Raw genomic sequence first — 21,477 nt, 5'->3', positions numbered from 1 at the left:
TAATCAGCTAATTAACAGCTATTTCTGACTTGAAGTGGGTGTGTTTCATTCAGAGGACAGCAAGACAGAGGGTACAACAGAACCAGGGCTGGGAACCTGTGACTTAGTATATCAATGTTCCTAAACAGTCCCAGGCATGCACATTTCAACAGGGGAATTAGTCGCTGAACATATAGACTAGCTGTATGTACAGAATGTACATAGTGCATTGCTACTAATCTCCACCTAATGATTTTTTAAAAAAAAATGTAGTTAGTCATTTTCTTGGTTATGTCTGCACAAATATCATTAACAAATTATTCTGTATGTGTACATTCATTTACAGGGCAAAAAGAAGAGAAGAAAAAGAGACAAGCAGCAGGATTCTGCCACAGGTACATCCATGGTTATGTTCACATATCTTTTTTCTTAAAGAAATATATCATGGTAAATTCAATTTACTTCAACAATGTGGTACAATTTCAGCTTAATCATAGCATAAAAAACAGATTCTATATAAAAAAAAATAATTCAAAATTGGAAACAGCTACACTATATGGACAAAAGTTTATGGATACCTGACCCATATGTTTTTTTTTGAACATCCCATTTCAGGTTTAGTTCCTAACTAACCTCCCCCAAGGGAATGCACATTCCCTGGCTGAGAACATAGAAAACCTCCATGTAGGAAAAAAAAAAACAGTTTTAAAAGGAAATTTCAATTCACACCGAATTGTTTTGGAGCATTCAGTAAAGGGTTCTAACTTTTATTGCTTTTTCGTGTTCTCTCTGTCTGTTAACAATGGACTCTGCCCATGTCCTCTTCCGATCTTCCTTTTGCTCCTTCCTTTTCTGTGTGTGCATGCTTGCTGGTTTGCATTCAGACCCTGGCTTCCCTAAGAAATGCCGAGCTCGTTTCGGCCTCAATCAACAAATGGACTGGTGTGACCCCTGCAGGTGTGTACTTCTCCTTTTCTGCCATCCTCAAATTTGTCCATTGTTCCTTCTCTGTCTGTTGCTGCTGTCTGCTGCTTTGCATGGTGTCCTCTACTAACACTAGAGCATACAAGGGTCAGTATGTTTTGGTAAATATTGTTTTAAAATTAATAAATGAAAATATTTCTTAAAACCTGATTTAAAGTTATTACAACCACATGTTATATTTGTAAATAAGATGGATGTTAACCAACTCAACAGCAAAATTAAATTTTACACATGCCCTAGTATCCTAAAACATGCTGACTGTAGCTTTAGAATCAGGACATTCTTTGAAATAAATTTACAATAGACAAATAATGGGGTTTTTTTGTCTTTTAATTAATTATAGCTCAGACATCTTAATTCCAGTCTTGGGGAAGCCTGTTCTCTAAATATTTAGTGTTTTTGCTGTTCTAACATGCCTGAATTTGAATTAGATGTTTTAGATTTGGTGTGTTAAAAGGTGCAGAGCAGGTTTCAGCTTTCAATATATAATTGTCATTTAGGATTCATAATTGTAAGGTATTATTCAAAGATGTACAGTGTTTGTAACTTTCAGTCTGTAACTATGAAACAAAATTTTAATGTTGCAAATTAAAGCAAAATTATATAAATGTCCATGAGACGTCATTTTGTCATGTGACATTTTTGTAAATTTAAACATAAAGTTTTCTAAAAGCTGCTGGATGTAAAATTTTGGAATTTGTGCTCTCTGTGGTAGGAAAAATGCTACAGCAATCTATTTGCAGAACATTTTGTAGCATGGGTTGCACTGCACCCGTCTCCACCAAACAGATTAATGGGTCAGGTCACATTAGGAAGAAAAAAAAACCTGACAGAATAATAAAACTGAGAATAAAATAACATTATTGTGCACATTACTGTGACTGTCTGTATTATTAGGTAAAAGAGCACAATCTTTTGGTTGCTCCACAGTAATCAGACAGTGTATTGATTGCACTAAACTAATGGGTAAATTTATACCAAGACTGCAGAGAAGCACATCAATATTCAGACCTCAGTTGTAACAAAGACTTACATTGGTGCTTGAAATTTTGTGAACCCTTTAGAATTTTCTATACATCTGCATAAATATGACCTAAAACATCATCGGATTTTCATATAAGTCCTAAAAAAAAGTAGAAAAAGAGAACCAAATTAAACAAATAAAACAAAAATATTTTAAAAACATTTACTTATTGAGGAAAATGATCCAATATTACATATCTGTGAGTGGCAAAAGTGTGAGAACTGCCAAAGTTTAAAAAACCTGTCAAAGGTTAAAAAACCATCTCTAAAGAGTTTGCACTCCACCAACCCACAGTCAGACAGATTGTGTACAAATTAAGGAAATTCAAGACCATTGTTCCCCTTCCAGGAGTGGGGTCCAACAAAGATTACCCCAAGAGCAAACCATAGTCCAAGAGGTCACAAGGGAACCCAGGGTAACTTCTAAGCAACTAAAGGTTATTGGTTATTATGTTAATGTTCATGAGTCCACCATTAGGTAAACACTGAACAGTAAAGGTGTTCTCCAAAAAGAACTTTGCTGCCATCTACAGTCTGCTAAATATCATGTGGACAAGCCAGAAGACTATTGGATAAATGTTTTGTGGACAGATGAGACCAAAATATAATTTTTGGTTTAAATGAGAAGTGTTATGTTTGGAAAAAGATAATCACAGATGGATAATATTGGATCATTTTCCTCAGTAAGTGAATGAGCAAGTATAATACTTTTGTGTGAAAATCTGATGATTTAGGTCATATTTATTCAGATATATCCAAAATTCTAAAGGGTTCAGAAACTGTCGAGCACCACTGTAGCCTATGTCCTGTGAACACATTACAATTTCATGACCTTGATTTAGTATCTCATGGATTCATTAAGTTAAGCACACAATTAACTGCACAAAATATATTATGAAATGCAAAGAATAATAGGATTTGCTGAATTACATGCTAATTTATAAGCTTCCACATAATGAGGGTGGTAGCCATAAATTAAATCAAACTTGCAGTGAAAAATGTGATTACTATTAGGACTATTGCAGCAATATATTGGCTATTTACTAGATTCCTATTAGATGTTTATATAAATGATTGCCACATTCTCATTTATCACCATATTAGTCTATTTTCTGTCCCTGATTTTTTTTTTTTTTTTTTTTTTGTAAGGTCTAATATGTTTGGAGAGGGATCTTGGCTCAATCCTCCATGCAGAACAAAGTCCAAGCTTTACAATGTTATGTTTGGGCATGTGGGCTGTTTTTGTGTTCCTGTAGTCATCCTGTCTTGATTTGAATATACAGTCAGTTATTATTTTAGCTGTCTATCACAGGATACGACAGTTGAAATTAAATAATGCATGTGAGTTCAAAGTGCAGACTTTCTAAAGGCTTTAATTTGAGACTATTTACATCTAAATCAGACAGTCATGTGAAAATAAGTAAACCCCATGGAATTTTTTAATTTATTTTTTAAAAAGATATTTGGACAAGAAAACTTTTGATACTCTTTGAAACAGTGCCTATTAATAAAGTGACATTTTGTAGTAATTTTCACAATTTAAATTAACAAAAAAACAACAACCCAGATCGGTCACATGGAAAAAGTAAGTACACCCCTACATTTATCACACAATCAAATCAATAAAATTATAATCAGGTATTCAAGATTTGGTGCCAGTGATTAGACCCTGCTTAGGGAGTGCAGCTGGAACCTGTCTTATTTAAACCTGTCACATCTAGTGCCTGGTGTTCCCTTTGATATTGAGTTGTGTGGTGCTATCAGAGTTGGGTATTACGTGTTACTGTAATCTAATGACTTTTTCTGATAATGCTGTAATGTAATGCATTACATTTTAAATTTATATAATTTGATTAGTTACTGATATCAATAAAATTACATTACTTCTGTTACAAATTTATTGTTAAGAAAACAATATTAAGTACAATGCATTTTTAAAATAAATCACATTTTGCCCCAAAGATTTTTTTCTTTAGCCCCGAATAATTCTCCACTTGGAGCAGTTTGTCACTACGTAACTGAACATCAGTAAAAGATCACCTGTAATTTTATATCTCCAGTGAACAGAGGCGAGACCAATCAAACAGGGTTTACAGGAAAATACATGGAAACACTCGTATCTTATTGGCTGACAGCACTCAATTCTGCCAAACGCTAGCCCACACAGTTAGTGTGAGGAAAAATGGATATGCGCTGATTTTTTGAAACCAGTTGAAACTGAAACATTAACATCCTCTGATGCTGAGCAGGAAAACAATCTGTGTAAACATTTGAGCTCCAGTTTATGTGAACATGATATAAGCAGAGCATAAGGAAAGATAATGTACTTTGCATGGCACTGTAGCAGCTAAACCCATTCAGTGATAGCTTAGCCGTGCCTCCCCTTGACTAGTGACACTAAATTGTTGTTTTTATTACTTATTTATTTAAAATGATTGTTTTGTATAAAATTTTATTTTCTTTTGTTGTGTAGGAGCTCACGGATGCTAGTTTTTCGCTTTTGGTGCCGTTACCGCTAAGTGTGTAAAAGCCACGACCCTAAAATTAATGCGCGGCTAGATTAACCGTGCTTTCAGGAAGAGCGGCTAACTTAATGGCAGTAAGCTAGCCTAGTTAGGAAAGTTTTATATTTTATTGGTCTGGTAGACCTATAGACAATGACAACACCCGGGGATGTTTTATGATAAATCCAACTTTTTCTGATCATCATACATTGACGCACTCTAAAATTACTGAAAGAACTATGAGTTTCACGTTGTAGCAGGGACGTCTGTAGGCCTATTTTTTATTCATTTAATATTCATTAGCCCCCCTAAGCAAGTAAATATATCAGCCAATATATTTCTTTTTTTTCCATCAACGGTTCGACTCCCATCACATCTTAAACCCGTTCCTGGGTGGGCACTAGGACCTGGGGGAGGCTGCTGTACGCGCTACACATACAGTGGCTACACACCTATTTATCCGCGCGTTTTTCGGTTGACGGACACACATCCAGTGGCTTTACCATGGGTACCTCCCGTCAGCGGACCTCCAGACAGTAAGCACGTTTACATGCACATTAAATGTTAAATTTCAATCAAGCTAAAGCAGTAATTCGCCTTTTGAAAATGTAATGTAAACGCTTTTGTCCGACTGAAATCATACTGAAATCAAACTTCCGAAATCGGACTTGTAGCTCGACTTCATCCAGCATGTATACACTTTAATCGAGCCGTTCTGTTGGTCAGTGAATGATCCACACATGACACAGTTTACTGTTTTTTGTTATTGCTGGATGGATGGGGACAAAGTGGACTTTACTTTCTTTATTTTTATATAATTTAAGTCATATTAGATCATTATCTAACATAAATTAAGAGACAGGTATACCTTGACCACAAATACTACTCTAAAATATACATGACTAGAAAGATTTTTTTTTGGGACCCCCTAAAGGAGGCTAGGCCCCCCATTCATAAATCTCTAGTGACGTCCCTGCTTTGTAGTGTATTTTTGTAGGCTTGACTGGTTTTGAAAGTAACATGAAAGTAAAGTAATTAGTAAGCTGATTACTTTTTACATTCAGTAATGTAATCAAATGACAATTTTAAAGTAGTAATTAGTAATATGTAGTGGATTACTTTTTTGAGTAACTTACCCAACACTGGGTATTATGCCAAGATCTAAAGAGTACTGGAAGGCCTTCAGAAAAAAGGTTGTGGATCGTGGTTGAGGTCGTGGAGTCTGGCAAGGGATTTAAAAAGATTAAATCCAAATTATTTGAAATACATCATTCCACTGTAAGGAAAAAAAATCTGCAAGTAGCGTAGATTTCAAATGACTTGCAATTTGTCCAGGACTGGCCGTTCCAGCAAATTAAGCCCAGACTTTTTATATCCTGTCTCTGTGTGCGTGTGTGTGTGTGTGTGTAAATATATATAACATTGATTTTCTCGTTACATTGGCACCCCTCAAGGAGTGGGCTATATTAGGTAGCAATTCAACAGTAAGCTCTTGATGTGTTGGACCCATGAAAAATAGGAAACCATAAGGATCTGAGTGACATTGACAATTCTGTTTAAATGTCTTCATGTCATTAAATGCTGGATGGCATTCAATTTTTACAGCTAAATAGTGATAAAACTGAAATAATAATTTTTGGCCCACCAGTTTCAATCAGTTAGGTCCTCTGTCTACCAATGTGCACGATTGTGTCAAAAACCTTGGTGTCATGTTAGATCCTACGTTGTGTTTTGATAAGCAGATCAGTGCTGTTGTCAAAAGCAGTTTTTTTCAGCTGAGATCTTTTGCTAAAATCAAGAAAATGCTCTCTAAGAAGGAACTGGAAACGGTTATTCATGCTTTTATAACATCAAGGTTAGACTACTGTAATTCCCTCTATTTTGAATTGCATAAAACTGCTCTAGATTGCTTGCAAATGGTACAAAATGTGGCAGCTAGATTATTGACTGGCACCAGAAAACGTGAGCATAATACTCCTGTCCTCGCCTCTTTACACTGGTTGCCAGTCAATTTCTACATTGTTTTTTAAAATTCTGCTATTTGTTTTGGATGGACATATGCTCCCCAGTACATATGTGATCTCCTTACCCCATATACTGCCTCAAGATCTCTTCCATCATCCAGTCACCTCCTCCTTTCAGTCCCTCATTCACATTTTAAAACCAAAGCTGACTGGGCTTTCTCAGTAGCTGCTCCCAGGCTCTGGAATAGTCTCCCTTTGCATATTAGATCTTCCCCCTCTATTCCTATGTTCAAATCTTCTCTGAAGACCCACTTTTATTCGTTATCTTTTAATTTGGTCTGAGGGTGTAGAATTTTCATTTGTCCATTGGTATTTGATACTATTAAATGTTTGTTTTAAATCTGTTTTATACTACTTGTACAGCACTTTGGTTTCAACTTCTGTTATTTTTAAAATTGCTTTATAAATAAATAAACTAAACTAAACTTGACAGAACCAAATTGTGATTGCTAGACAACTGGGTCACAGCATCTACAAAACGGCAGGTCTTGTGGGGTGTTCTTGGTATGCAGTGTTAGTACCTACCAAACGTGGTCCAAGGAGGGACAACCGGTATACCAGCAACAGGGTCATGGGTGCCCAAGGCTTACTGATGCATGTGGGGAGCGAAAGCTAGTCCGCCTTGTCCGATACTACAGAAGAGCTACTGTAGCACAAATTTCTTAAACATTTAATGCTGGTTATTAACTGGTGTTAAAGGTGGAAAGGTGTCGGAACACAGTGCATTGCAGCTTGCTGCATAAGTGGCTGCATAGCCGCAAAAATCAATCAAAGTGAGCATGCTGACCCCTGTCCAGTGCCAAAAGCACGTACAATGGGAATGTGAGCATCAGAACTGCACCATTGAGCAATGGAAGAAGGTGGCCTTGCTGATTCTTTTACATCATGTGGACGGCTGGGTGCATATGTGTCCCTTACCTGGGGAAAGATGGCATCAGGATGCACTATGGGATTAAGACAAGACCGTGGAGGAAGTGTGACATTCTGAGGACCCATTGTGGTCTTCTGCTGTTATAGCCTATTCACCCCAAGGTTCAATGTTTTGTGCATACTAAGATGCTTTACTGATCACCATGGTTGTATAGAGTGGTTGTTACTATATCCTTCCTGGCAGCTTGAACCAATCTGGCCATTTTCCTCTGACCTCTCTTATCAACAAGACTTTTCCACCCATAGAACTCAGTGTTTTTTGCACTATTCTGTGTCATCTCTAGAGACTGTTGTGTCTGAATTTTTCAGGAGATCAGCAGTTTCTGAAATACTCAAAGCAGCACATCTGGCACCAACAACCATGCCATGATCAAAGTCTCATAGATCACACTTTTTCTTCATTCTGATTATTGATATGAACATGAACAGAAGCTCTTGACCTGTATCTGCATGATTTTATCCATTGTCCTGCTACTACATGATTGGCTGATTAGATAACTGCATAAATGTGCAGGTGTAAAGGTGTTCTTATTAAAGTGGATGGTGGGTGTGCCTGATTTTAAAAAAAAAAAAAAAAAAAAAAAAAAAAGCCAATGAGTGTAGCTACAAAGTAGATTGACCTAATAAACTATCTACTGAGTATAAATGTTACATGAAGATATTATGTACAAACCGATGTCTGCAGTCATGTTCTTAAGCCTAGAATTATTTTTAAAAGTATTTAAAAATGTTTTTATTTTACTTAATTTAATTGCTTTTTACTGTTCTAAATTATTGTTAGAGCAATGCCATTATATATATATATATATATATATATATATATATATATATATTAGTTTGCCACAAGACACAAGTGTGTATGCTCAGCAAGATGAATTTCAAGCACATCATGTACACTTTATGGCCAAAAGTATGTGGACACATGACCATAACACCCATATAAGGGTCTTCCTAAAACTTTTGCCAGAATGTTACAAGCATACAATTGTGTAGCATGTCTTTGTGTGTTGTAGCATTAAGATTTCCTTTCACTGGAACTAAGAGGCATAGCCCAGATGCATAAAGACATTGTTTGCCTGGTTGGTGTAACTCAGTGGACTCAGTGGCTTGCACAGAACCCTGACCTCAACCCCACTGAACACCATTGGGATGAATTGGAATTACTACAGCTTTCTCACATTACATCTGTGCACAACCAACCACATACTTTTGGCCATATACAGTTGCAATCAAAATTATTCAACCCCCATGATTAGCATCTTGAAAGTCTGTAAATTTTGACAATAAACCTGATTTGCAATGGGGGTGAATAATTTTGATTGCAACTGTAGTACATCTAATAATTCTCATGTTTTATAACACATTTTTTGTTGAGTGTGCATATTTGTGACATTTTACATCCATATTTTATTCACAGATAACTCTCTTGACTGTTCTTAGGAGAAAAAAGAAGTGCATTCGCTACCTTCAAGGAGGACAGTGCGCCAGCCCCAATTCTTCCGATGGAAGTGCTGTAGATTCGCCCTCCTTTCCTATTAATCACTTCATACACCCAGCCTCTCCTCTAAACTGCCCCTTTCCTCTTCCCAGTGACAGCAATCTCCATGCTCAGACCAGAAAACACCCTTACCCTCAACACTCAACACTCAGTCCCTGCGAACACCCAATTTTATTCACCAGAGCGAAAACAGCGAACACAATCCACACCTCTGTAGTCCATATCATTAAACAATAAGACCCAGAAACTCTTCTGCCTTCAGTGTTTTCACTAGACACTATAAAAAATTAAATGGAGACACCAGCTGCTGTGCGAATCACATTGCTGTCAATTTAATTGTAAAAATTTTAAAATGTCTTCAAATGATGGTATTCTATACCTAATATTAAAACATTTGTTTTTGTCATTTTTCTTATTCATGCTTTTCCATTTATTCACAAACTGCCACTTTGTGAGTGCTATGTCTGGTATCTTTCATCCAAACACTCCAGTGTCAAGTATGTTTCAAGCAACAACAATGAAATTGCTTCATTTTGCTGTTTATGTAATCTGTCACCAATAAAAATTATTGATTCTGAATCTATTCAGCCATAGAATAAAATGTGCATTAGTTATTAAGTTATAATGGAGAGTTATGTTGAATCAATGCAGCTCCTCAAATGACTGTGCTTGTTTATTTCATATACAATGTTCTTTGTTTCCTCTAAGTAAAAGTTTTTTTTTTTTTTTTTGATTTAGCTATTTTTACACAGGTGGTGATTTGTTGTGATTTCTTTGGTGACATATCCATTTTTAATATATTAAACATTTTGAAAATCTTTGACTTGAATTCATGTTCTTCGTGATAATGTTAAAAGGGATACTCCAGTGGTTTTTAACCTATCCTCTATCCACATATTAAATGAAGTATACAAACTTGGACCTTAATTTGTGAATGCCTCTGAGAGAAGAATTACTGAAATTACTGTACATAAATGTATTGACTTTCCAAACAACCATGCACTGACCGCTATTATAAGTGTGGTTAAATGGGCTTTCCATTCTTTTCTCAGTACAGATGTGGCCTTTAAGAATGCATGTTTTTTCACGCGATTTGCCACTTGTGAGAACGTGGTACCCTGCAGGCACGCTTCTTAGAAATTAATTTCATTTGTTGTGCTTCACACAAAAACCACCAGGTGGCGTGTGGAACAACATACTGTAGCTGAACACAGTTCAATAAAAAAATTTAATGTGGTGGAAAGCTTCACATAAAAAAAATTACGTTTCTCATCAAAACTTATAATAAACCTAATTTAAACAAGTTTCTAATTACAATATTTAATTATATAAAGTGAGTGTGGTCAAGTCACGTAGTACAGGTACAATTGCCGGAGTACTACACCCTGCATGTTACTACTGCGCCATGCTAGCCCATGTGCTGTAACCATGTTAATTTAATACTATAGTTATTGTACTTGTACTACATGACTCGATCACACTTGTGTTATATAATACAATCTTGTAATTAGAAACTTGCTTCAATAAGATGTATTATAATTTTTTATGAGAAACGTAATATTTTTATTAAAGCCATATGTAAAAATTTTTCTTAAATCTAACCGACCACACATTCCATTTTTTCAGGCTCGACAACATTTATTGTGCTCTGGTGCTTGTTGCAAAATGTTTCTGAGAGAAGTTCGTAGATATGCAGGGCAAGCACAAGCAGATCAAGGGCTTCAGTACAAGAAACATCTGGGTTACGCATGTAACGCTGTTCCCCGAGAAGGGAACAAGACATTGCATGAGCTTCACGCTGTGGGAAGCGCTCCCATGCATGATCGGTATCTAAGCTTGTGTAGCATCTCTTTTTTAATAGTCTAGGAGTAGTTAATTTTTTTTTATAATTGTGAAATATTTTTCACAGACACATTTTGTATCATTGTTTTTGGCATGATCCACAGAATCTGACCTGACTGGTTTTTATGACAACAGGCTAAAGAAATTTAAAGTTATTAGCATTTTTAGAAATTCTCATTTTTTGACCACAAGGTGGCACTGCCACAAAACGTTTTGAGTACCTTCAGGGCATGGGCCGATGGCACCTACTAAGTTTTGTAATGATACCCCAGTGTGTTTGTAAAATACAGCATCTTAAGTTTCTTAAGTGTGTAAGTCTTCCAGTTTCATCTGCATGATCAGTTTTAGGGCATAATAATAAAAATTATATGGGGCACACTCTGGGTGTGCAGAGTTTGCATGTTCTTCCTGTCCTTCGGGGGTTTCCTCCCCCAGTCGAAGGATATGTGTTGCAGGCTGATTGAAATCTCTAAATTGTTCATAGTGTATGAATGTGTGTGTGATTGTGCCCTGCGATGGATTGGTGCCCTGCCCTGTCCCCTGCCTCATGCCCCGAGTCCACTGGGATAGGCTTCATACTCCCCGCAACCCTGTATATGATAAGCGGAACAGAAAATGAATGGATGGATAACAATAATAATAATAATCCCTAAAATGCTTACAAAAATAGTAGGGTTTCAGCACTTTGTGCTTGAAGCCCTTAATAATAAAAACCCCTACAAAAACAATAGGATTTTAGCCCTAAAAAGCACACAATGCCACTCTCATCATTCTCAGTCAGGATGATGTTTTTCAGATTAAAAGCCTTACCGTTTTTTCCTCTATACACAGTACTGACTCTTATTGCCAAACCGTTAAATTTTTTGTTTCACCGTACCAGACAACACTGCTCCAAATGTCTCTGCCAGTCTTTGAGAAGGGGCTTCTTCCTTGGGTGATAGCATTTTAGGCTATGGTGATATAGGGCTCTCTTAATGGTAGATGTACATACTTTGGTACCTAATGCCTCCAACTCCTTCACCAGTTCCTTTGTTGTTGTCATCCCTGGGAATTAATTTGTGGCCCCTTCCTGAATGATGTATTGTCTGTGTGGTTCCAAGATTTTAATATTTGCATACAATTGTTTGTACAGATACTCATGTTGCCCTTATTTGTTCGGAAATTGCTCCTAAGGAGGAACTGGACTTGTGGAGGTCCACAGTTTTTTTTTGTTGTTGTTGTTTGGATTTTCTTGTGGTACCAAAAGCAAAAAGGTACTGGCTCTATAGGTAGGCCCTTCAATTCAGTCACAAGTTGCACTCCAAATTAACTCATAATTATGACATTGTTCAAACAGAAGCTTCTAAATATCATTGCATCACTTTCTGGAATCTTCCAGACTGTTTAATGAGATGGTTTACTTTGTGTACGTAAACGTTTGACCTACTGGAATTCTCATATAATGATTTACAGCTGAAATAAAAGTCTCTAATAGATTGCTTTAAATTTGCCTCTGATGTCAAAGTAGATGCCCTAAAGTAACATGCAACACAAAGTAACATGCAACACACCAGCACACATTTTGTTGTTTTTATTTTCTGAACTAAAAGATAATTCTATGCTTTGTCATCAGAATAGAACTAAGAAATGGTATTTCATATTTTACAATGTTAAGAGGCAACATGTATAGCCATGCTCCAAGAGAACACATTTAACTCATTAAACAAGTACTTTCAATCCATAGGTCAAGCTGAAAATTTTAGTCACCCATCAAATTTCCTCCACCTTTCTATACCTGAATTATGAGAAGCCTAAATAAACAAATCTGCTTTCCTAAAAATGCTCAGGTTTCAAATAATAGTCAAAATTGTACTTGGTTTCCTGATGACAGTTTAAAACAAATTAAAAAAAAAAAAGTAAAGGGCTTTTACTTGGGAGAGGTGAAGAGATTATTTATTTCTGCTGAATATACAAAGAAAGATTAAAAACAGATACCACTTAAATTATAATTCTCTTTTCACTAGACAAGCAATGAAGATCATGCCATCAATACACAAAAGGTCTAATTCTACTGGTCTACTGGTAAATATCAGCAAGTATGACTAGCGCAGTGCAACCAGTAAATGTGTTTTTGGGAACATCCTTACAGTCCTTGCAGTGTGACATTGTCTGGATGAACTTTATTTCTCTTCACACCACTGGTTCTCCTTGCGTACCTGTGTGAAATAGAGTGCAGATTTAGGTTTTCACAGACATCAGATTATATCAAAATCAATTTATTTTATGTGGTAATTTTGGTAAATTTTGAAAAACATTAAGCTATGATTTTTTTTTAATATATAGTAGCAGTAATTTAAAAGACAGAACAGGATGTGTGATGATATTTAAGAGAATGAGTTCTTAAGAACCACAGATGAGCAGCAAAAACATCTTTTCAACTGCCCCATAGGTTGTTTTGACATGATACTAGACACTTCAGTGCCCTGAATGAGGCAACCATCATGTGTCACTTTATTAAGTTCTTGGATTCTTTTTGACTTCTCTTTCAAGAGGAATATTTGAGATCAGTGAAATGGTAAATGGTCTGCACTTATATAGCGCTTTTATCCAAAGCACTTTACACCGTGTCTCATTCACACACACACCCCAATGGTAGCAGAGCTGCCACGCAAGGCGCTAACTTGCCATCGGGAGCAACTCAGGGTTCAGTGTCTTGCCCAAGGACACTTCGTGTGGGCCGGGAATCGAATCGCCAACCCTACGATTAGTGGACAACCCACAGGATAGTCCCACTGATGTGCAAGCCCACATTACATGCTGAACTAGGATAATTTTACATATGCAGCATTTAGTCAATTTAAACCCTGGTGCACTTCTTTTGGTCAGGTGAGAACAAGCAATGCACTTGGGTGTGGGCTAAAACAACCAGTCCTAAACTGCCCAAGATCAGTGGCCTTTTCCAAGCAAACTCTAGCATGCTTCAACTGCAATGAGAAGAAACTCGAGCATGAATAGATCTATAGAACTGTAAGAAGAGAACCATATATATTGTGTTTTGTGTTGTGGAAAGCAGTTTTTAAAAAAAAAAAAAAAAAAAAATGTAATTCATTTTAATTGCTAAACTGACCCACAGATGAACGCTAAGGTGCTGCAGAAATACAATGTGTCCTAGTTAGCTTGATCGAGAAAAAAAAAAGCAGCAGGATGATGTACACAATTTACTGTACTATAGTACAAAAATAATAATAAATAAAACCTACCATATTATCTAGAATTTATATTTAATAACTTATTCAGCACCAGATCCATGTTCTCCAGTCAATTCTAAGCACATTGCCAAAGGTATAATTACCATTTCCCAATCACCCTTAGCTTTACTTCTGACCAACAAAAGTTTTTACAAATACATTTTCAGCTCTGTCCTCCTGAACCTACCCCTCAGCAAAAATTTTTTTTTATATATATATATATATATATATATATATATATATATATATATATATATATATATATATATATAGCATATTTGTTTATGTACAGTGTAAAAGCAAACCAAAATGCTTGAATCAAATAAATGAACCAAATGTATTAATTTTTACTTTGAATTGGATTTCACAAACAGTCTAATTAGGTGGAGGGCTGAGTCCCACTATCTATCTTAAGGCACCTTCACATATGCAGTGTTGAGTCTGTATTAGCTATGTCACAAGAACCGATACTTCGGTACCAACATTGTTAAAAAGTGACGGTACTTGTTTTCTGCAGTAATGTAGGTACTGTTGGTAATGAAGGTACCGTGGTTGCAATTCTTCCGGACTAAAGGGGGCAGCAAATACACACAAGTGTTTTAGTCGGTCCACAAGTGGTGAAGAAGAAGGTCTACAAGCACATGGGAAAAACTACAGAAGATGGGGACAATTTTAGCTCCGCCCCAACTCGTTGACAGGAAAGGGAGCATCGGTTGCCGGTGTGCAACCGACGCTATCGTTCATTTCAAACAAAGCGAGGAAACACCTTGAATTTGGCGAAGCACCTGAAAGACGGTCCTATATTATGTTTGTTTGAGGCAGCAGGCATTGTGGCCATAAAACCAGCTAACATTATGCTCCATGTAATGTCAGCGATAGCCAGTTATTTGGTAATGACGCTAATACATTGCAATATTATAAACTACCTCCGAATGGGCCACCATGCATCGCCATTCAGCCCATGTCCTGTCAGCTAAATGTAGCCTAATGTCTCTAATAATTATTCAAATGTTCATGCTGTTAATAAATGTTTTTGTCCTGCCACAAGATCAGTGAATTTAAACTACTGCTTGCATTCAGAGTATATGGGGGGGGGGGGGGGGTGAGTGTGGGTGCGCGAGTGCATTTAGGAGTGCACCTTAGCACTTGTTATTAGCACTGTTTTATTAGTCATTGTCAGTCAGTGTTTGATAAATATCCCCCCTTCTCTTTTTGCCAGTATTAGCCAGAGGAGGATGTCCTCCAGGAGTTTTTAATAAAAATTTTTTTTTTTTTTTTTTTATACCACACTGTGGTATCGAGTATCGTGTACTTTTGGTGGTATCGGTACAGACTACTAGATTTTTGGTATCGTGACATCCCTAGTCTGTTTTAATGGAACATATCCCTCTGGACTTTTGTCTAGCTAGTGTGAGTGTTTCTCTCTTCGGTAACCTGATTACAGACAACGCAGCTGTAGTCCGAAGCAGGGATGTGGAAATTATTTTGATGCCCCATTTTATGATTGACGTTTAAACGTTCACATGGTTTTTTGTTAGGGATTAAAGTTAGAAACTGAACATATCCCTTGATCTGCACAGAAGGATTTTTTTTTTTTTGGCAAACTGAATCTGTTCTCGAGGACAACCCCACTTTTGTTTTTGTGTATTCATGTATTACTTTTTATGGATGCACAAAAAGCACTGAATTCTACAGTCCTAGCAATCTCTGGTTGATTGGTAGAACCTGTCATTCCCTAGGGGATTGGTTCAAATACATTTTTAATAAAAACCCCACTTTTGTTTTTGTGTATGACCTTTAATTTGACTCTCTGAATTATCTTTTGTTTATTTTATCCATTAATGTGACACTTGAACTTGTCTACCACTCACAGGTTTTTGCAAATTATTATTCATTAGTAAATAAATAAAAAAATTAATCCATCAATGAACGATCGTCAGCTCAGCTAACGTGATTTGTGAATGCATGCGATTAACCAAATTGATTCATTTTAAAACATCTCATTTGAATATATTTTGATACATTTAACACACACACACAAAAAAAAGTTTAAACATTTTTAAAACTTTCCTACAGACCCCCTGAAATTACACCACTGACCACTACGGGTCCGCAGAAACACTGCAGTAGACGGTAGAGTACACAGTGTATAGGGTGTCATTTGGGACACAACTTTAGTATTTACCCTCCAAAGCATGTTTTCGGAACAGAAGTAAAGCAATGAGTAAATGTACCACGCGCAGACTGACTAATTGATAATGAGATTCGTTGACAACGATTTTCATATCTATTATTATCGATTTTATCAATAAATTGTTGCAGCTCTATATGGAACACCCTTCCAATTAGTGTTCATGACTCTTTAGGTCTGGTCTTCAAAACCCATTTATTTAGTCAAGCTTTTGTTAGCTTTTCTCTTAGATAAATGTGCAGGTTTATTGACGGTAGAGTGACAAGCCGCTTTATGTTCCAGGGTGCCCTCATGCCCGTGTTATCATCTGGTACCACGTGGATACACTAAAGATTGTTGTGGATTGTCTCATTTGGGTAAATTGCACTTACTGAAAACAGTCTATGCTTGCCTGTAAAGACTGAATAAATGTACATTTTAAGAAAAATGTGCACAAATTTTTATTGTCCTAACAAAAAACTTTAAGACATGCAAACAAAATAGAATGTTTTTCCATGCCAGGGATAAATAAAAGTTTTCATGGCTTGGCCCACAGCCTAAATAGGCAATAGGATAAGTCTAATGTTTCCCTTACCTGAGCTTCCTCTTCCTCTGTGAAGTCATTTTTAATGTTGAACGTCTTCCTGATTTCTTCTGGGGTTTTACCTTTAATCATATTTGCAACTGTTTTGCAGGTGACATCTAGCAAACCTTTGATGTCCAAATAATTTGCAGCCTAAACAAGGGAGGCAAAATGCAAGTAAGGGGAAGAGTAAAAGATGAACCTATTATAAAATGACACAAATGAAATCATACCATGTGTAACTATTCTTGCATCCCACTTTAGGACTCACATGACAAAACTGGCTAATGTTTACTGTTGATGACATAGCATTTTTTTTTCCTGCTGGACATAGCAACAAGCATGGCTACAGGTTTAAATAAATAAATAAATAAATAAATAAATAAATCAAACACTTGGTCAAGTTTAAGTTAAGTTCAACCCAGGAAAGTTTAACTTAACAGGGAAACAGAACAATGCAGCCTACATTTCTGGTCAGATTACCAGCAACTCATCCTATTAATCTATTTAAAGAAAATTCTCAACATCTTCTAAACTCTATTGTATTCACTATGCAAACCCAAATAATAATCACTAAATGCATTAGGTAAAGCTCTTAAAAGACATAATAAAAACAGACCAGAATGAGCTCAAAGAGTGTGCCCTGGTCCACTTTGAGAAACTCCTGATCCCACACAGGGATGTCATCTGTCCTCTTCTCTTTGTTCTCATCATCCTCAGGGGGTGGGGGGTCATCTTTGTGATGCGTGCACCACTGAATTACCTGTGTACACACACAAGAAATCGGTATCGGTCGTAAAAATCCTGATCAGAGCATCAGTAATGAACACCATTAAACTAAAGCGCTTCCCATCTGGCAGGTAAATGAACTCACCCAGACACATCCTATATGAAATTATTCAGATATATACATAATATACACGGAGCAGTTCGAGAACTGACTCCAGCCCAGAACCACGACAGTGGGAAATGTCTAATAGTGTAGCTTTAAATAAATATAGGAGCATACTTCAAATACTGAACATTGGAGTTTTATTGTATTTGTTTACAAGTTAAACAGGTTAATGTTGCTGATTTTTGCATAAAGCCTGTAAAAATAACTGAAAATATTAAATTTAGTTTATCAGAAGGTAAATTAATTTGGCATGGCTCACACAATATTCCTAAATTATGTCATAATTGACAAGCTCAAGTTCTCAAGCCTATGTGTGCATTATATTGTGGCACATTAATGTTACCATCTCTTAATAAAAAAACTAAACTTGTGTTTCTTAATTAAGAAATTGTTACCGTAGAGCCCTGATTGAGCTTACCTAGTAATGCATTAAGTTTGTTTACAGTCCCAAACTCAGCATTCCTGATCTTGTTAACAAGAATTTAACCCACAAGATCCTGACTAAATGCTAGTAATTGCAGCCAGACAACTCATAAGCTTCCAATACTTTTCCCGATGTAACGTGTACACAACAAATGTATGTTTTGCCATGCCAATTGCTATGGTCAATCAGCAATAGTTAAAGGGCACAAAAGGACAATAGCATTTTACACACTCATATGCCTACAGCATACAAAACAATATGCAGAAATGGAAGCCAATTTATTGTCAATTTACAGCATGTAGACTGGAGCCACATTCACATACATGGGTACCTTATGGGTTCCACCTGGCACATATATATTGTGATGATCATCTTATGTAGTAATAATGAGCAAATCATGCTGCAAAGTTGGATACTGAACCTTTTTGAGGATGGCCGCATTCACATTTGGAAGAGGGACGGGATCATCATCCCCTTCATCATCCATGCCTAAATCTATTAGATAAAGCCAGACCCAGTTAAAAACATTGCAGACAAAATCCTTTAATATATTTCTGATAATCACACAACATATAAACCAAATCTATATAACTAGCTAAAATGAAAACAACAACATTGCTGCCACAACAATTTGAGTAACTTACCTTCCAACATTGTCTTTATAGTTACAGACTGTTTGGCGATTTCAACGTCCACTTCAAACATCTCTCCGTCTGAGCTTTGCAGCTTAATTGTTGGCATCTATGAAAAATTGTTATCCTGCAATTAATAAATAACTTAGTCATAGTTACTTAAGGTAGACTGATTACTTGCTATCCTAAATTAGCCAGAAACTTTTTGAAACCATTATAGTATCACATTTTATTCTAACATTCAACATAATAATAATAAAAATACAATTAAGTCTATCTATTTAAAGTTAACAATCATTAGTTAGCTAACGCAGAGCTATGCTACACTAGTTTGCGGTAGCTCACTAACTGTTGTTGGTATTGTCACCACTATTTTAACAATAGAATTGTCATTCAGACGGGGCTGCAGTCATACTGGCGGAACGAGCTTGGCAAACGATCTCGAAGGAGCTTAATTTGCTGGCTAGCGCGTTAGATCTTGTGCCGGTGTTGTCCCGGTATTGTGCCTTTTGAGAACGGTCACATATTTATCCTAGAAAATCACAGTTACGTGAATGAGCACACATTTCTTAAAAAAAAATACTACAATACTCAAAATGAAAACTCCCTCACAAATATAACATTATTTATTGATAGAAATAACAGTAGGTTATAAAGACATAAAAACGCAACAGACACAGGTTCTGTTATCCCATTTTAAAAATATAACTTGGGGAAACAGATCCCGAGAGGGAAACAGAGTTCGACACACCAATAAACTGACTTGACCTAAAACATTACACTAATTAACAGGTAAACGTAGCAGCTAGCTCACTGGTCTGAACCAATTAGCAATTTCAACAAGCTAGCTCGGAGCTGATTTGACTGTATCAGGGCCTAGCGACAATTATCATTTAAGCAAAATGCGGCAAAACTGACATAGAAATTTTCATTACGACTTATTACCGTAAACATTAACTTTTATGTTATTCAATAATATACCATACTTACAATGACTATATCCCTGAACGGTACAAAGACAAATTGTAAACGCCAATAAGGCCCGTCAAAACCACAGATTATTTTTTTCTTCTTCTTCTTCTACTACTACTTCTTCTTCTTCCTTTCCGTCGTCTTCTTATTCTTTACTTTTTACGGCGGTTGGCAAAACCCTTTTGTGCATTACCGCCACCCACTGGTCTGGAGTGTAAACTAGTTGAGTATTTATATGCAAGTTTATTACCTACCACGCCAACATGTCTTGGAATACACAGAAACCTTACATGCATACCCATCGCTTTAATCTGACATTAAATCATTAATGCTTCAGATAAAAGCTCCAGTACACTTTGAGATCTGCCTGATTGTAGACTCATAAGCACTGAGCAGGAATCTGAGCATATAAACTGCAATGTCTGTAATGTAAGACACCTAAGACAGTGCTACACTATGTGAACCATAGCCAAGAGAAAGTCAGTAAGTATCTTATTTCTTGCTTTATACATGGTGTGAGGGAAATTACTCATTTTTACTTTGTAATAATTTTGCTTCTGTTCATGTTCATCTGAGGATAATGCCTAAGAAGGCCATGTCATGTCACTGAGATCAGTACAGTACATATCTGCTTACAGAGACACAAACATGTTCTTCTGTGCAAGGTTCGTCTGCACATCTTCCAAGACCCTAAAACAAAGCCTGTTTGAACTGCCTCAAACCGCTTCTTATCAGTACACAGAAGTGTGTCATGCTCTGCCTTTCATACATATAGTAGTGGTTCAGCACAAGCGCTTCAGAGCGCTCTCATTATTCTATCCTGCTTTATTTTATCCTGTATTAACCATTTTTCTGTAATAAACCTTTTTACCTTCAGAGGACGAGTCTGCGAGTGTTGTCTAATTTCAACGACAATTTAGTCTTTTCATCTTTTCTGGACAACAAACAAACAGGAGGATGCTCGTGGAAAAGTTTCACCCTGAAGTCTGTGTTGATGCGAAGGCGATTTACCTTTTGTTGTGCAGAGCGAAAGACCGATGCAGCTACTTGATGGTAGGAATAATCAAGAATTAAGAATTAGAATTAGAATATTATAAATTCATCCGTGAGTGTTGTCTAATTTCCATGTCAACGGTCCCAATAAATATAGAGATAATGATCTTTAAACATTATGAGAAATAAATATGAGACATAGTTGAAGCTTAGTTAGCACAATTAGGTAATTAATCAGTCTGCTTTTTTCTGATAAGACTAGTTAACTAGGTTACTTGTTTTCTCAAACTCTAACACTAAACACTGATTTCACAATTTATTGTAACTTAACAAGAAGCATTACCTAAAATTGCTCACATTTGCAGGGTTGCCAACTTTGGCTTCCTGGCTGGAGTGAGATCTATGAATCAAAATGAAATGAGAAATGAGAATTATGGGGATAAAATGTGCATATGACATATCACTTTTCTCTGCTTGATTGTTTCTATGTCTCCTTCAATATTCCCTTGTCTTTATGTTAACTTTTAACATACTAAAAGTCCCCATGAAATCAAAATTGAAGTTTTGTGGCTTTTAGTATGTTAGCCTTTAAGCTAACATACTAAAAGCTTTAAGGTTATCTATAAGCTAGTGTACTCCAAAACAATGACAAAATTTGCATTTAGAAGATATATGCATTCAAAATTTATAGTCACTCTCTACGACCAATATGGATCAACAGTTTTGATGACATCATTCTGCACTTCAGCTTCTCATCAGATTTTCTGTATCATGTCAATCAAATGTTCTGTAGAATC

The 21,477-nt window shown here is 36.3% G+C and overlaps 2 protein-coding genes across 13 annotated transcripts in view; one reads left to right on the top strand and one right to left on the bottom strand.

Annotated features, from left to right (window-relative positions):
• Window positions 1–9,760, top strand: part of tcf7 (transcription factor 7) — an 88,295-nt gene extending 78,535 nt beyond the window's left edge. For 3 of the 9 annotated variants that reach the window (XM_053648102.1, XM_053648104.1, XM_053648106.1), the window contains 3 exons: window positions 326–374; window positions 4,895–5,026; window positions 8,885–9,760. In XM_053648102.1, the coding sequence (XP_053504077.1) occupies window positions 326–374; window positions 4,895–5,026; window positions 8,885–8,961 (258 nt within the window). In that variant the 3' untranslated portion in view covers window positions 8,962–9,760. Of the gene's footprint in view, window positions 1–325; window positions 375–863; window positions 937–3,135; window positions 5,027–8,861 lie in introns of those variants that run through there. The other 6 variants (XM_053648103.1, XM_053648111.1, XM_053648105.1 and 3 more) reach the window with 5 other exon arrangements.
• Window positions 9,761–12,339: 2,579 nt separating this feature from the next.
• On the bottom strand, window positions 12,340–20,749 carry skp1 (S-phase kinase-associated protein 1). 4 transcript variants are annotated; one of them, XM_053649183.1, is made up of 6 exons: window positions 20,699–20,749; window positions 18,728–18,824; window positions 18,505–18,578; window positions 17,384–17,527; window positions 16,777–16,917; window positions 12,340–12,979 (listed from the first exon to the last, which is right to left on the bottom strand). In XM_053649183.1, exons 2-6 carry the CDS (start codon window positions 18,822–18,824, stop codon window positions 12,944–12,946), a joined length of 492 nt encoding a protein of 163 aa, XP_053505158.1. In that variant the 5' UTR covers window positions 20,699–20,749; the 3' UTR covers window positions 12,340–12,943. The 4 variants fall into 4 exon arrangements, with proteins under 4 accessions (XP_053505158.1, XP_053505160.1, XP_053505156.1 ...); XM_053649185.1 differs by lacking the exon at window positions 20,699–20,749 and adding an exon at window positions 20,559–20,698; XM_053649181.1 differs by lacking the exon at window positions 20,699–20,749 and adding an exon at window positions 19,706–19,859.
• Between the last annotated feature and the right edge of the window lie 728 nt (window positions 20,750–21,477).

Source organism: Ictalurus furcatus, chromosome 18 (assembly GCF_023375685.1).
Source record: "Ictalurus furcatus strain D&B chromosome 18, Billie_1.0, whole genome shotgun sequence".
NCBI lineage: Eukaryota > Metazoa > Chordata > Actinopteri > Siluriformes > Ictaluridae > Ictalurus > Ictalurus furcatus.
Note: the sequence above shows the minus strand (reverse complement) of the source record. Positions and strands in the feature narration are given on the sequence as shown.

Excerpts from the sequence above, each read along its gene's own strand:
- skp1 (XM_053649183.1), bottom strand. The coding sequence starts at position 18,824 with ATGCCAACAATTAAGCTGCAAAGCTCAGACGGAGAGATGTTTGAAGTG. Across the intron at positions 16,918-17,383 it reads CACTCTTTGAGCTCATTCTG|GCTGCAAATTATTTGGACAT; the intron begins GTCTGTTTTTAT and ends TCCCTTGTTTAG. Across the intron at positions 12,980-16,776 it reads CAGAGGAAGAGGAAGCTCAG|GTACGCAAGGAGAACCAGTG; the intron begins GTAAGGGAAACA and ends TATTTCACACAG.